The sequence below is a fragment of the Otolemur garnettii genome, unplaced genomic scaffold (genome assembly GCF_000181295.1).
Source record: "Otolemur garnettii isolate 467f Iridium unplaced genomic scaffold, OtoGar3 scaffold00075, whole genome shotgun sequence".
NCBI lineage: Eukaryota > Metazoa > Chordata > Mammalia > Primates > Galagidae > Otolemur > Otolemur garnettii.
Genome location: NW_003852470.1, coordinates 3,224,868 through 3,241,786, shown reverse-complemented (window position 1 = coordinate 3,241,786; position 16,919 = coordinate 3,224,868). Strand labels below are relative to the sequence as shown.

Here is a 16,919-nt window from a genome sequence, read left to right as displayed (position 1 = left end):
ATTCTGAAATGTTTGGAAACTAAGGCAGGTTTTTGAAAAGCCATCTTGATGGATTTGTTTTTTCTCTAAGAAAAGTTTAACAGTGACCTTGGAGGAGAAGCTCCATGTCTGTGTGCTCCACAGAAGGCCTTCAATTAAAGGGTCCAGAGAGAACCCAGCCACAGCTGGGGCAGGACCATGTGGGGAGCCTGGACATGTGTTGGGTCCAGGGAGGAGTGAGGGGCCGTGATCTTCAGCTCAGTGACCTGGAGATAGAAGCTGAGTAGGAGCCTGCAAGACCAGCTCACCTCCTAAGCTGTGTAGACACCAAGATGGACCTCTTGGGCAGCAGGTGGACGGGAGGGCCCGTGCCCAGCTCAGGGCGCAGACTCAGAGCACCTGGATCCCAGGTGCCAATAAGAGGCCTGAGTTGTGGCCGTGTCCACCAGAAGTATGGATCCTCCCAACCCTCACAAAAAATACCATTCCACTTTTACATGCTTTGATAAAACCCTGACACTTTTTTATTTTTTATAACAGCTTTATTGAGAAATAATTCACATACCATATCATTCACCCATTTAAAGTGTAAATTCAATGTTTTTTAACATACTAATACATGCAACTGTCGTCACAATTTTAGACATTTTTATCTCTTAAAAAGACCCCAAACCCTTTTGTTTTCACCCATCTCCCACTATGTCCCCCAACGCTAAACAGCCACTAATCTACTTTCTGTCTACACAGATTTGTCTGTTCTGAACATCATATTAACAGAATGGAAACACGTTTGGTTGGGGGGGGGGGTTGTGTGCATGGGAATCTCCTTCTTTCACCTGGCGTGACGTTTCCGAGACTCGGCTGCACGGTGCTGGGTTTCAGGAAGTCACTGCGTTGATAAGCCGCACTTTAAGATTCATTCCGAACGGACACTTGGGTTGTTTCTGCTCTTAGGTATTATCAGTACTGCTGCTGTAAGTGTTCATCTGACAAGTCGGTGTGAGCTAGTTTTTCACTTTCCTGGTGTGGATCTAAATTGGAAATGCCTGGGTTGCGTGGTACCTCGGTGTTTAACCATCACAGCACCTGCTGAGCTCTTTTCCAGAGTGGCCGCACCATTTCCCCTCCCACGAGCAGGGTATGAAGGTTTGATTTCTTTACATCTTTGCCAACACTTATTAACTGACATTTTAAAATTGATGCATAATAGACGGACATAGTTTCAGGGCATATGTGATAATTTAGTACATTCAAATAATTTGTGAATATCAAATCAGTGTACTTGGCAGATTCATCACCTTAAATATTTGCCCTTCCTTCATGCTAGAACCATTCAGATTCTTCTCTTGTAGTTATTTTGAAATGTTCAATAGATTATTGTGAACTGTAGTCACCCTACTGATCTGTCAAACACTAGGTCTTATTTCTCCTCTCAGACCACGACTTCGTGCATTAATCATTCATCCTCAGCCCCCCACCCAGGCTCCCTGGCCCCTGGTAACCACCGATCTACTCTCTCCATGAGATTCACCTTTTTAGCTCCCACATATGAGTGAGAACGTGAGATATTTATTTGCCTTTCTCTGCTCAGCTTATTTCACTTAACGTAATGACTTCCAGTTCCATCTATGTTACTGCAAATGACAGGATTTCATTCTTTTTATGGTTGAATAATACTCTGTTGTGTATATGTACACCACATTTTCTTTATCCATCCATCCATGGATGAGCACTTGGGTTGAGGCCGTATTTTGGCTATTGTGAATAATACTGTGATAATCGTGGGGTGCAAGTGTCTCTTGGATATACTGATTTCCTTTCTTTTAGAGAAGTAGCTAGTAGTGGAATGCCTGGATCATGTGGTAGTTCTATTTTTAGCTGCTTGAGGACTGTACTAATTTACATCCCCACCAACAGTGTACGAGGGTTCCCCTTTCTCCACATTTATCGCTGTCTGTGTTTCTGATAGAAGCTATTTAAACTGGAGTGAGATGACGTCCCCTTGTAGCATTGATTTGCACTTCTCTGATGACTAGTGACATTGAGCATTTTTTAATAAACCTGTTGCCCACGTGTATGTCTTGTTTTGAGAACTATCTGGTGAGATATTTCACCCATTTGAAATCGAATTATTTGTATTTTTACTATTGAGTTGTTTGAGCTCCTTACACATTCCAGGTATTAATGCCCGGTCAGATGGGCAGGTGCAGACTTTTTCTTTCATTATGTGGAATTTCTCTTCACTTTGTTGATTGTTTCCTTTGCTGTGCAGAAGTTTGTCAGCTTGACACATGTATAACCCCATCTGTCTGTTGTACCCTTGGTTGCCTGTGGCCAGATCACTGCCCTGGAGTGTCTCCCAGTGTTTTCTTCTAGTAGTTTCATAGCTTTGTGTCGTAATTTTATGGGGTTTTTTGTTTGTTTTTTGTTTTTAGAGATGGAGTCTCACTTTGTCACCCTTGGTAGACTGCCATAGTGTCACAGCTCACAGCAACCTCCAATTCCTGGGCTTAGGCGACTCTCTTGCCTTAGCCTCCCGAGTAGCTGGGACTACAGGTGCCCACCACAGCGCCTGCTATTTTTTTATTGCAGTTTGGCCGGGGCTGGGTTTGAACCCACCACCCTCAGTTTATGGGGCCAGCGCTCTACCCACTGAACCACAGGCGCCGCCCTAGTTTTGTGTCTTATAGTTAAGTCTTTGATCCATTTTGATTTGATATTTTGTGTATAAGAGATAAGGGTCTAGCTTCATTCTCCTGCATATATCATCTACTGTCCCAGCTCCATTACCGAAGAGACTGCCCTTTCCCCACTGCGTCTTCTTGGCAGCTTTGCGGAAGGGGAGCTGGCTGTGAGTGCTTAGATTTATATCTGGGTTCTCTATTCTATTCCACTGGTCTGTGTGTCTGTTTTATGCCATGCCATGCTGATCTGGTTACTCTAGGTTTGTAGTAATTTTAAAGTCGAGTATTGTGATGCCTCCAGCTGTTAGCTGACTTTTTGATCACAGATGTCCTACGGAATGTGAAGTTCTGTCTCATTATAGTTTTGGCTTGCGTTTACCTGATAACTAATGATGTTTAGCATCTTTTCATGTGTTTATTGGAAATGTGTATATTATCTTTGGAGAAATGTTTATCCAGATCATTTTCCCATTTTTAAATTATTTGTCTTATGAGTTGTAAGAGATCTTTCTATATTCTGGACAGGGGTCCCTTATCAGATAGATGACTTGTAAATACTTTCCCCCATTCTTGGGTTGGCTTGTCATTTCCTCAGTGGTGTCTTCTGAAGTGTAGGGGGTTTAACTTTGATGAAGTCAAATGTATCTTTTTTTTTCTTTTGGGGTTCATATTTTTGATACCATATCTAAAATTTGTGTCACATTCATTGAGCCAAATATAATTACCAAATTCCCGTGGCAGCTATTGTCTAGTCTGAGGTCAGTAAGAGCTCTGTTCTCTGCTAAGAGTTTCCTCATTTCAGTTTTCACCTTCAGGTCTTTGGTCCCGTTTGAGTTAACCTAATTTACATATGGTATCAGGTAAGAGTCCAGTTCTTTCCTTTGCTTAGTCTTCTCTGATGACTAGTGACGTTGAGCATTTTTTAATATACCTTTTCTTTTTAATTTTGTATACCTGTTTTTTAAATACCTGGGTTTTTTTGAATTTTATATACCTGGGTAGCTTGCAGCAATCCAGTTGCTCCACACATTAGCTGAAGAGACTGTTCTTTTCTCACTGAGTGGTCTTGGCACTCTTGTCAAAACTCAGTTGACCACAGACAACTCAAATTTATTTCTGGACTCTCAATTCTATCCCAGTTATCTATTTGTCTGTCTTATGCTAATACTATGTACTACCACATTGATTGCTGTTACTCTGTGCTATTTTTTTTTTTAATAAAAAAGTGGGAATGCTCTTTGTTCTTCTTTTTCAAGATGGTTTTGAGTATTCCATGTCTGATGCAATACCATATAAATTTAGGATCGGCTTGTCCATTTCTACAATTCAGAAGCCAGCTGTGATTCTGATAGGAATTGCACTGAATCTATAGACTGATGTGAGTGTTTTTATCTTACCCATCTCTGCACCTCTCCTCCACCCCGCCAATTTCCTGGTCTGCCCTCTTCCCAAATCAACCCTGGTGCAGATTCGAGGCAGCCTTACAGTACCAGGGCTCAGACCGGCTGGCCTCAATGCTCTAGGCCAATCAAACTGTCTCTAAGTGGGTGGTTCCCTGCCCTGGCTGCTGAACAGGAAGACCAGGGTGTGAAACAGTAACACCAGCAGAGTGTTCTCCCAGACCTGACCCTACCTGCCTGTTTGCAGAAAACTTGGAAAATATGGATGTGATCTGTAAGCTTTCACCTCTTAGATAAACCCACTGTTAATTTTGCTGACTAGTATTTCTCCCATTACCTATGTATTATATATTCTTTCTTCCCTTCCCTCTTCATAGAAATGTACAATGTAGAGTCATGTTATACAAACAGTATTATACCACAGTCTGACAAGTATGTTCATGGAATTGCCACTGTGCGCTCATGTTAGCCCCACTGTACAAACAACTCCATCAGATTTGCAAGCTTATTGTATCAGGGCCTCACAGCTGTGTTTGTGTTGATGTGTGGTGGTGTCTTGCTGAGAGGCCTTCGTTATTGTTGCGTGTCTTCTTTGTGTGCTGTCAGAAGAGTGTCAGAGCTTGAATTAGAGCAATGAGCAAACATTAAATTTCTTGCTAAACTTGGCAAGAGTGCAAATGAAATCAGGGACATGTTAGTCCAAGTTCATGGGGATAATGCCACAAAGAAAATGGCAGCGTCCAAGTGGATGAAACATTTTTCTGTGAGGAAAGAAAGCATCATTAAGGAAGAGAGGTCAGGGCAGCCAGTGGTGAGCAGATGAGAACATTGCAAACATTTGTCAAACTGTGCATCAAAATGGTGAGATGATAGTGAGAAGCATAACAGACCAAGTCCACATCCAAGGAGAAACAGGAAAATCTTACCTGAAAATCTTGGCCAGCAACTCGTGCTTCTTGCATCACCACAATGCGCCGGGTCACACGGCACTGTCTGTGACGGGGTCTGTAGGCAGCTAATAAATAACTGGGTTGGAAAACCCTCCCTGGTCACTTGAATTGCCCCCCCTAATTATTTTTATTACACAAAGATAAAGGGAATATTGAAAAGAAGATAGTTGATGACATTCAGAACATCAAGGGTAATATGAGGACAGCTCTGATGACCTTTCCAGAAAAAGTTCCAAAGTTGCTTTGAAGGGTGGACTAGGTGCTGGTGTCACTGCACAGCTCCCCGAGGGGAGCACTTCAAGGGTGACTGCAGTGATATTCAGCAATGAGGCAGGTAGAACTTTTTCTAGGGTGAGTTTACAAACTTCATCTCAGACCTCATAAGCTTCCTTCACTTAATTTTACATAATTTATATTTACCATTTTATTATACTTCAAAAACATACTCTCTAAGGCTTAATAGAATAGATAATTTTGTATTATACGACTGTGATATACCATTATATTCCTATTTTTAGCCATTTGCATTATTTCTAATTTTTTAATAAATATTACAGCAACAAGCAATCTTGTACTTAAAAGTGTTGTCTAATTTCTGATTATTTCCTTGAGATCGATTCCTAGAAACAAAATTAATAGTTCAAAGGATACAAACATTTCTCAGACTCTTCCTGTAATGTCAAGTTGACTTCTGGAAGGGCTGTGTCAATCTGCTCTTCCACCAAAATCCAAGAATGTCTATTCCTCCATCAACAGTACTGAATATTAGTGGTTAAAAAAATCTTTGCTAATTTAACAGGTAGAAAAAAATTCATCCCATTATTTTAATTTGGTATGCATTTTTAAGGCAAATAGACTATAATTTCCTAAGCTCATTCCTCATTTCTACTGTTGCCTTGTGAGTTGACTGTAAATTTGACTTTTTTTTTCTGTAGGGTGTTCATTGAGTCTTACTAACTTGCAAAAGCTCATTGAATATTAAGAACATAAACTCTGTGGTGATTGGTGCAGCTCTCTTTTCTCTCTCCACTGGTGGCTCCATCCCCATGTGGCTCTGGGTTCTGACAAGCACACAGTAGTCGCCCCGTGCAGTGAAGAGCCTTCTAGGCAGAAACCTGACTTTCAGGCTCTGCCTCAGCTAATGAGCTGAGCCCATGGCGGCTGAGTTGCTCACCCTCAGGCAGAGTTGACACAGGAACTGGGCTGCTGGGGCAGCTTGGCGGTGGACACCTGTGTTCCCTTCTGACCCTTTGGTTCTTTTTCAGCCCCTGCCTCTAACTTTGTCGTTACTCATTATAAGTTTGCCACCAAAGTCATCATCACTCACTCTTACTCTCTTCTTCTGAGTCCCACCCTGCTGCCCTCCATCCCCTTGCAGGTCGGACAGAGGGTGACGTCCACTGGGCCCCATGCGTGCTGGCCTGGTGGCTAAGCCCTTGCAGCACAGCCCCACCCTGCACTGAGCCAGTGCACCCTCCCAGCCCTGCACCTTGTGACCAGCTCAGTGTGCCTGCCATGGCCCTGCCCATACCGGAGATGCTGTGTGGGCTTGAGGGACACCTGTGCACACAGCATCATGATCCCCCTCCTGCCCCACAAGTGGACCACTTGACCTGAGGAAGCCCCTGAAAAACACAGAGAAGCCGGCTCTTTAGAGGCGTCCTGGTGGTTGCACAGGCCTTGGGAGAAATGATCCCCTGCCCCCAGTGTGGGGAGCATGGATGAACCCAGCTGACCCAGCTGGACAAGCCAGTTCCCACCTGTGGTCTGTCCAGTGGCCTTGGTCAGGTTAAGCCCTCCAGTACCTGTGGGTGGTTTGACTGGGGTCTTCCCAAGAAAGAGACTTCCCTCCTCCCTTGTATGCACACGGGCTGGTGTTCTCTCTCTCCTCTCTCTATTCCTGAGGATCCCTGCAACCTGAGACAGTGGAAAGAGCACAGGGTGTGGAGACTGGAGACTCCAGCCTGAGTGGCTGCCACGTGGCTGTGTCGCCCGTGGCCGTGGTGTGGCACAGGGCAGACCCGGGCTGGGTGGAGATACACCAAACGGGCCGGCTCCCTGGAAAATGTGTCTCTGTGAGCTGTCAGCAGACCTGTGACAGCAGGCCTGGGAATCACTGTGAGGTTTGTCAAGGACAAGGTCCCCAGAATATTAAGTCATGGCGGATTCAGGGGTGATGGGCATCTGCTCATACTGTGGGGTCAGTCGGCCAGTCTCAGTGGGGCAGGGTGGAGTCTCTGCCCCCGGCTGGGGCTGTGGTGGGGACTGCGTCTACACTGCCTCCCCAGCCCCAGAACGGCAACTCGCTCCCCGTGGAACCTGCGGCTCCACATTGGGACGTGACAAATGACAAAAAATCAATTTGTAATCTGATTGGAGGTTTTTGATTTCCTCTGATGAGTTTAAATTTCATTAAAAGCAACCTTATTCCAACATAAAAGGAATCCTTGAAGGGTAAAACAGAGGATTGTCTCACCCAGTATAAAGCATCCCAAGTCCTTTGTGTGATTTATTCACGGCGTTAATTGTGAGGGCCAACCTGTGGTGTCCGTTGGCAACTGCGCTGTTATCAGGGGCTGGGATCGGCCCGGCGAGCTCAGAGCACAAGGACTCACATTCAAAAATCGCTCTCTGGCATATTGACACTTCAGTTATCAACAACCCTTTATATCTGCTGGGAGGGAGATCGCAGCTCGCGGGGCCAGAGTAAGCTACAAATCACTGCCACGGCTGCCTCTCTGCATCCTCTTAATTGTGTGTATTCTCTGCAAAAAATGATCAACGTGGCCCCTTGTCTTGATGAGAAATTGACATTTCTGAGGACTTCTTTGGGCACCAGCAGGGAGATAAGGCCCGGCGTTGTTTTAAAGGAGGGCGGCCATTCTTCCTTTCAGGGCACTCGCTGGCCTCTCTGGCCCACTTGATGAGTATGGATTTCATGAGGTCTTTTTCAGCATTTGAACTATAAAAGGTTCAGAATGACACCACCCCTTATAGACAAAAGATAACCTTGCCCTTTGAATATATTGATTCTTTATTAACTAGGCTGTTTAATGCAATGAAATGAGGCATTAGATTGAAGCCCATTTCAAGTGCTTTGAATAATCTTTAAAGGCTTGAAAGACCTTAAAAAGCGGGCTGACAATACCTGGCAGACATTCGAAAGAAAGCAGCCCTTGCTGCTGATTCGAAACACAAACATAAAATAATTTCTCTGTTCCCAGGTCACAGGGAGCTGGGCATTCCTGGCACCAGTTCTGAGTGGGAAGGAGGTGACTTGTCGGCCAACAGTCTCGCCAGCAGCGGGGAGGAGCAGGGGTGTGGGCAGGCCGCAGGTGTGCACCCACCAGCCTCTTTCTTTGCTGTTTCTTTAAAACTGAAATGAGAACCCGATTGGCACTGACGGGAGAATAAGGTATTCACAAGTTTCTTTATGTTTTGAATAATTGTTTCCTGTTTTGCTCAGCAGAACAAGTAATTAAGATGACATTTGTGAGTACTAATTTGGATCACACTTCCGTGGATGTGTTAGGGAGCTGCAAGCCCAAACACGCAAACCCAGCCTTCCATCGAGGAGAAAAGATGAAAAACGCAGAGAAAAGGAACAGAGCATGGAAACTCACAGGAGCCGCACAGCCCAGCGCAAACTACAGCCTCAGTGCTGATGGCAGGGTTATTACCGTCCACGTAGCTGGCTACACCTGGGCACAGCTGACAGTGGCCAGGGCAAGCATGGGGTCTGCTGTGCCACTGCGGTGGACATGGAATGGTGACCGTCACGTGTGACCCCAGCCAGCACCGGTCTGGGGGCCCTTGTTTCTGGCCACCGGGAGCCCTTGCTGATGCTGTCTCCTAGGCTGGTTCTCCTAGGCTGGTTCTCCTAGGCCTGGTTCTCCTAGGCCTGGTTCTCTTAGGCTGGTTCTCCTAGGCCTGGTTCTCCTAGGCCTGGTTCTCCTAGGCCTGGTTCTTGCCCAGGTGATACAATAATGGAGACAGAAGCGTGTTGGAGGCCAGACCTGCCAATCCTTCCAGTTCAGGAACAGAGGGGCTGGGGCAGGAAGGTCTGGGGAGAGCAAGGTCACAAAGCCCCTTCCAAGCCCTGAGATTATTTGCATCCCGACGCCAGTGGTTGAAAAGCATGTGCCACCCTAATGTGGCTGTGTCCCCAGGAACCTCTATGACCCTGAAACATTGTACAGAGCACAACACACGTATAGATGGTGCCTCTGGGGTCAGAACGCCCTGAGTGGCGATTTGCTGAGGTTTCCTCTGTAAGTGAGATGACCAAGGGCTGGTGTCTTTGGGAAAGGTCCTCCTACAGATCATTTTTATTTTGCCCCAGACACAGCTTTGGAACCCGAGATGTGTAAAATGAAACCCCCAATGTGACTTTTATGTCTGTTTAGCCAGTCATTTTAATAATCAAAACAGAGAAAATTACCAAAAGTGAAATTCACAGACAAGAAATACTTTAATTAAATATTGTGTAAAATGAACATTTTTATACAGTTAAATATCTGAAAAAATGTACAGATAAAACAATCTTATTGTAGGGTCTTTAACAGTAAAATCTACCATTTAGTGAAGCGCTCAGCTTGGAGACAGTGAAGCGATGAGGGCGTTGACTATTTAATCTAAAACACAAACCAAGTGAGGGTACGAGGAAGCTTGCAAACAGTCTCGACACGTACACGTGAGCTCTTTTTTAGATCAAACCCTTCCTTATACAGAATAAAACGGAGGCAATTTAGTTCCAAAGTGACTTCTCGGGCTTTTCCACGTAGCTAAGCCTTGTCAGCCGTCACAAAGCCAGACCAGGACATGCTGACCCCTGGGGCCATTGTTTATGTAGTCCCTTGAATGAACATTTTCTAAGTTGTGCATTGTTGTAGATTTTTGTCAAGAAAAGGTTTTAGAAGTCCCTCCTTTTTATTTCAAATTTGATGTGTGCTGAAGTTTGTGGAAAGTTTGCTGTGCTGTGTCTGCAAAGCATTTAGTGCAAAGGGGGAGAAACCCGGACCCTGTTGGTCTCACTGTGGGTTTGGCACTAACAGGCACAATATTCGAAGGAGGTCACTCCACTTTAAAAAGTACAGACAGTGCTGCTGGATCTGACCACAAAAACGTATTGTTAAAAAAAAATTAAAAACCAGCAGTGATGTTGGTGCCCTGAAAAACCTCTCCAAATCGGAGGGGTGCCCAGGGGGGTCAGAGTGCAGCAGAGAGAGACCCAGAAGGGAGCGGCACGTGGAAGAGTGGGTTTGTGCTTTTGTTGTGTGTGTGTTTACACCGTAAATCTCCAAATGAAATATTGATTAACAATTGTGGTGTAAGCCTGTGATAAAATAGCACAAGGTCCTTTAAAGAAGTGCACGTTTAAGGCATCAGAGAAGTTAATGTGGCAAACATTTTAATCAAAATGCCAGAAGTAAATTTTATTTTAAACTTTTAGGCCTCTGAATTTTTCCAGTAAACACAGTTCAGCTATGTGGCAAAGTCACGGGTGGCAGCTAAAATGACTTTTTACATTCTACCAAAAAATAAAATAAAATAAAGACACAGCCCCAAACGGTGTCGCCTCTTCTCGGCCGCTCCACATGCACAGAATCTACCAGGATTTGTCACAGCCGGTGGCACCGCCTTGTTTGACTATACAACGAACTTTTTTTTTTCACAAAAGTATTTGTTCAGATAACTTAAAAATAATATAAAAATAAACAATGAATTTGACTTTTCCTCAAAATAAAAAAAAAAGGATGGAAAGTCTAAACCATAGCATATTTTTGAAGTACAAAGGAAATGTAAGGACACTGAAACACATCAAAGAGACAGTTCTTGGCTAATGCTCTTCCCAGTATCACAACACCAGGCCATGATCAAAAACCAATACAGACGAGGAAAAGACAAAGGCGGGAAAAGCAATGTACAAAATTTCAAAGATAAATACAATATTTATAATTGATATGTTACAAAATAAATCCCTTAGCGACTGCAGGTGTTCATGAGAAAGTAAGTGTTACGTGAAGACCATTTTATCCCTTACAAGACACATAAGGGATAAAACTTGTTTTTCTAAATATTTTAAGTGGATCTGAAAAAAATTCAAGACAAGTGTATAAATATTTAGCTACAACTTTGGCAAAATCACAAAAGTCTACAATTTTATAACCACATACAAAACACATTAGGGAAGAAGGGTCTAGAAGTCAAAAGGACAATTTCTGGTACAAGAAACATAGACCTCACAGTAGCCTAAGAATGCAATAGTATACAGTGCTAGCAAAAGTTGAAAAAATGTCGCAGATCACACTTGCTTAACAAGAAGCTCTAGCAGCGGGAGAATATTGGAACCAACAGACAGTAGCATTTTTTCTTCTCTGTCAGTGTGCTTGTTGAAGGCAAGAGAATTCAATATCAAAGTTACAATTTCTAACTACAATAAGTTACAAAGTTTCATTTCATTAAGATGAAGTTAAGCAATGATAAACCCTCCCTCCCGCCCTGCCACCCCCGATTCTCCTCCTCATATAGTCATCCTTATTTTTTTTTTTCCAGTTTGATGGCTCATACCTCCTTGGCCCCCTTTTTTCACCACAAAAAAATATTTCACATTATAGAGATACACAACCATTGTGAATCTAAGTATGAGTACAGAAAATGTTTGGAGGCATCAGTGTTTCATGATAATCAAAATGGTGCATTCACCAAGTTTCTCCCAACACATAGCAATTACTAGACATGGCCAAGACGGAGTCAGAAACTTTATACAAAATAGGCGTCGCTTTGTTTTCCTTATTCTTCAGGACTGAGAAATGTGAAAATATGAGAAAAGTTCAGTCAATAAAATGGAATTGTTCATGAAGAAGTAGGCTGTTTGCATGTTGATTCTTAATAGTTTAAATAAAATCTTTAAACAAAGTCTCTTGTAGCATTTCAATTGCTGCTGATTTTATTTTTTTTTTGAAGATACTGTTTCCATCAGCATGTCTTAATATACTAAATGTGTCCCCTGAAGTCCGTCCTTTGATGCTGGGTGCTGCGGAAGGTAAACAAAAGTCCCTCACATTGGCGGGACTACCAGCCCAGACATAGCTGCAAGAGAGGAGGACACAGCAGTTACTGTGGGGGCCACACGCACACAGCCCTCAACATGGGCGAGGCTGCCCCCCCCCCCTTGACCTTATGTAACCGTGAGGTTGGATTTGCGGGGTTCTCCTTTAACCAGCCTTGGGCATGGCCGGGTCTACTAGGGGGAATCTACTTCCTGGGGTGGGGGTGCACACGGGGACCAAAAGCCTGGAGTGCTCTCCTGTAACTCTCCTCACAGGGAAAGGCCTCTGACATCTCTGTGCAAAAAGGCTGCTGCTTCAGGCACAAACCAGTATTTGTTCAAAGCATACGGAGGCCCAGGCTCCTTGGAGGCGTCCTCTGTCGAGAGCCATGACCCAGCGTGGTCACTCCTGCGATGCCAGCTGAGGCCGACTTGTGGGCCCAGCTCTTGATCTCTAAGTGAAAAGTAACTTGCCTCCGTTTCCCCCTCAGCTTTCTGGCCTCAGTTCTGACCTTCCACTAATTGTTCTGCATCGTAATGGTGAGTCAGGGGCTCTCGAAAACTAAAGCCACTCCCAGCCCACCTGCTCCAGAATCTCAAGGCCAAGGGCCACAAAGAGATGGGAGTCACAGCACTGACTTCAGGAGTATTTTTTTGTTGTTGTTCTCTCCTCTTGGAAGAGAGAACTTTGCACCAAAATGCCAAGAGCAGCTGCCACTTTCAAATGAACTCCTGGTACGAATATAATTTAAAATCTTTTAACTCTAGTGTTGTTTAATTTTTGTCAAAATGATTGTTGTCATTAATTTATGTACAGCGTATTAGCACATTTGTTCATGTAGTGATGTGAGCTTCAATTTCTCAGTTCATTAATTCCAACAATATTAATTTATCTCCGACTCACCGTTACAACTTTATGGTTTGGAAGACCTGGGCATGGACACAATGCTTACATGGTACCACCTTTCAACTGGCCTCAACACCGTTCACAGGGCAGGGCCGCAACACCCCATCGCCGGCCTCTGATGGCGCCGGCCGGTCGGGGCACTCTGGGGCCAGGGTATCCCTACGTGCACTAACAGGTGTTGTGAGACAATTATTTCAAGTCACTGATACCTTTCCAGTTCCTTTTTTGAGCATTAGTTCATCAAAGTGAAATATGCCACCGACTTCACAAAAGGGCCAGTTAGTCTTCTCCACGGCTACGTCCTCAGCACCCAGCAGAGAGCCTGGCACATAGTAGGCGCTCAGTAAATACTGGTTGAATGGATTCATTTTTTTAAAGGAGTAACTGGATTTGGTTCGCACTGGGAGGAGCATATACCAAAGGTGGTGTCTGAAAGAGGCCAGACGGCGGCGGCTCACTGCACGTGCAGCGCGGCCTCAGCTCCTCACAGAGCAGCGCCGGCTCCTACAGCCGGGCCCCGGGTGGCTTCACCTGGCACACATGTCATGGCTGTGTGCAGCCTGGTCAGGCACCCACTCCAAGCAGCCCTGTCTGTGGACAGCTGTGTCCAGATGGCGCCTCCCACGCCCTCAGGGCTGGACCTTCTCCCTCCGAGTCTTTGAAAGAGATCACTTAGAATAATCAAGTCCTGTGCACGGACAGGTCTGCCACCCAGCACTGGTGCACATGGCCCTGGGTCTACATACACCCCTTTCCCAGGGACAGCGCAGCCTTGCTGGGCTCTAGGTCAGCCAGACAACGCTGGGAATAAACGCTGCTCTGACGGGAGCAGACAGACGTGGAGTACCTGCCACCCTGGGCTTCATGGGTGGCAGGTGCCCATCTGCGGTGGGTGGCTGCTCTCACCGCACCTGGCCTGAGGGGCCGGCCTGTGTGCTAAGAGTGATCACAGCTGCCTCACCGTGGTCTCGTTCTCTCTCACATGTGGTCCCGCCCCTTAGTGTTCAGGGTGCTTTGCCGTGAGGACACTAGATCACACTGGAAGGACGTACTGGACAAAAACTAATAAACAGAAGAGGGCATTTGCCGGGGGTCAGCAAAGGGGTGTCCTTTCTAGGAATCTCAGGCAGGGGCTGATTTACGTTGTGGTGGCCACAGGGGAGTGTGCCAACGGGCACGAGGACCCCGCAATATGCCCAGAGAGGGGCCGAGCTCCCACCCCGAGAGAGGGCCCAACACCAGCCCCCCCGTGCCACCCTCACCTTGCAGTCCGTTCCCGTTGGCGCTGGTGCAGGAGGGAGGAGGAGAGGCCTGGGGCCGGACCACGGGCGCGAAGGCGCTCTTCTGTTTCACTGCGGAGATGACATTGGCAGGTGAGAATGAGAAAATGCCGTGCGTGCTGCTACAGTTGGAAGGGAGGGTGACCGAAGAGGCTGCCATGGTGGGGCTGGACGGCACTACTGCAACAAAGCAAACACGGTCAGCACGCGGCCGGCACAGCGCCACCGGGAGGGCACAAGACAGACACCACATGCTTCCAGCGCGGCCACTCTGGATAACAGGCAAACCCTTTCGAGTTGGACTTTCTCTTCCAATTGAGCAGCCCCGTTTGGTTCTGATTTTGTTTTGGTTTTCAACGAGATCACATCAGGGTCCCTTTCGGGTCAATTTACGGTGGTCATTTTGGCGCCCAGCCTCCAGGGCCACCCTTCCTTTACCCAGTAGCTCACATCACAGAACACCCAAGCAAGGCACACACTCGACTGTGTAGTGAAAATGAAATCTGCGTGATGACGTGTGACAAAAACAGAGACTTACTGCCGTAGGGAGAGTTAGCGGAGGAGCCATTAAGAAATCCAGGCGAGCCAGGGACCCCTAGATTGGCCATGGCGCCACTTCCATATCCATTCATGCTAGTGCTGACTGTGTTGTAATTGGACTGCTGGGGGGTGCTGCTGGGCACGTATCCTCGCGGGGACACGCTGCTTGTATTGCGACTGTAGCCGACTGTTGAAATCCCCACCCCCCCCGGCCAAAAATAACGTTATTATCAGCGACAGACACTTGAGGGGGGAGTTTCCCCGAGAATCTGTATCATATAGTCAACATTTTTTAGTGATCTCACACCTTCCTCTTGCCCCAGCGCCTCTCGCCAGCTCGGGTAACCTTATCACGCCGACCCTAACGTGCTGTCTCTGCGCCTTCGATCCCACCGTCAGCTGCCTTTGTGTCTCTCCTTAGGAGCAATTATCAACAGCTCGGATTCCTGGCCCGTCCCCCCACATTCTGCGAACTTTCGGCCTCTGTGGACCTTCAAATGCCACGACTGACAAGAAGAGCTTGTTTGTGACCGTGACTTTCCCTGCAAGGCTATTTGGGGGTCCTCATTTTTATGGTTGCTATTTCTGTACATGGGGACGGGCGGGGGGGCCCAGCAGCTCCATTTCTGCCATGGGCAGATGGAAACAGAAGCATCGGTGCAGTGGAGGCGTTTTCTGACATTGCTGCCTGTGTGGTTTTTATACAGGAACCAACATGAACCCAACAACAAGGTCCCGCGGCCTTAGTGGACCCAGGTCAGGTAATGTGGGGTGAGGTGCAAGTGGGGAAACAGTGTCTCACTGACTCGCTCCAAACTCAGACCCCATCCCCATCAGGCTCCCTACACCACGGCCGCCCTGCCGCTTAGCCCCGTCTCTCCAGGGGAGCGGAGTCACTGACACACACACTAAGGGACACTTCACAAATGCCAGTGGCCAGCGACTCTCTGTAGCTGTTGGGCTCTCTGAGCTTTCTCTGCCCAGCACTGGCCCTGAGGGCCCACAGCAAGGTCTCCCCCGAGAAAGGGAAGGTGCAAAGCCGGAGGGGGCCCAGGTGCCACGACACCCCAGCCGGGCTCCCAGGGTGTCCAGCTGCAGCTAGGCCTCAACCAGTGAAGGGAGAGGTCCACCCGGGGCGGTGGCCTACCTTGGTCACTGGCTTGTGACGTCTCCGACACGTTGACGGCTAGCTGGCTGCTGAAGGAGTTGACGCCCATCATGCCCGTGTGTGCGGGGGTGTTGCCCAGGGTGGGGATCTGGTTGTGATTTCGGGGGACACTGTACAAAGCCTCGGCGATGTCGGCTGCTCGCTTCAGGATGATCTCCTGGAGCGGGGCAAACGGAGCCGGTCAGCCCAGGCCAGCCTCAGCTGGACACTAGCCTCCCCCAACCCAGGCTTCTGGAAGCTTCTGGCCTCACCCCTGCTGGGCCCTCTCCACTGGCCTCAGTAGGGCACGTGTTGGAGGTATAGCCCACTGACCTTTGGCCCAGATTGTGACCAAACCTGCTTTTCAATGGGAAAGAACGAACTTCCCCCAGGAAAATGACTTACTGCCGTGTGGGGGGCACTAACTGCTCTCCTATCCTGGGACCTGCACCCCAAAGAGTCGCTGCTTCAGGCACAGGGACCAGTGTGGGGCGGAGGCACTGGACTCACAGTCCAAGAACAGGTCCCCATCTGAGGAAAGGGGCTGAGGCCCCTGGACCACCAGGATGACTGCGGGTGCCCATCCTGTGGCCCTGAAGCCCCCGCAGCACCAAATGCGGGAGGAACCCCCCTAAATACTCCAGGCGGCCTCCCCCCATCACTCAGTGTGAGGGCAATAGGGGGCCTTTCTCGTACCAGACTCTTGCTGAGTGAGCCCGGAAAGCCCGTGCTGGGCCCGGTCACCTGGCGGGCGCGTCGCTGTGGCCGCCTACCTGGTTGTTGTGCGGCATTCCGTACAGGGCCTCCACAAGGTCTGCCGCCCGCTTGAGCAGCACTTCCTAAAGGAAAAGCAAACAGGGTGACCTCACGGAACCACACCGGCAGTGCTGCTCTTCCCAGAAGGGCCAGGATCCACGCACAGCTGCAGATGGAGACAACCGCCACCCGAAACCCACGCCGTCCTGACCCTGCCGTGCAGAT

General features: G+C 47.4%; 1 protein-coding gene across 7 annotated transcripts in view; it reads right to left on the bottom strand.

The window, feature by feature from the left end:
- Positions 1-9,460: 9,460 nt before the first annotated feature.
- Positions 9,461-16,919, bottom strand: part of EBF3 (early B cell factor 3) — a 125,713-nt gene continuing 118,254 nt past the window's right edge. For 4 of the 7 annotated variants that reach the window (XM_012807776.1, XM_012807777.1, XM_012807778.1 and 1 more), the window contains 5 exons: positions 16,712-16,777; positions 15,939-16,116; positions 14,790-14,978; positions 14,234-14,431; positions 12,074-12,105 (listed from right to left, as the gene is read on the bottom strand). In XM_012807776.1, coding sequence (XP_012663230.1) covers positions 12,074-12,105; positions 14,234-14,431; positions 14,790-14,978; positions 15,939-16,116; positions 16,712-16,777 — 663 coding nt within the window. Of the gene's footprint in view, positions 12,106-13,180; positions 13,294-14,233; positions 14,432-14,789; positions 14,979-15,938; positions 16,117-16,711; positions 16,778-16,919 lie in introns of all 7 variants that reach the window. The other 3 variants (XM_023515623.1, XM_012807775.2, XM_003794057.2) reach the window with 2 other exon arrangements.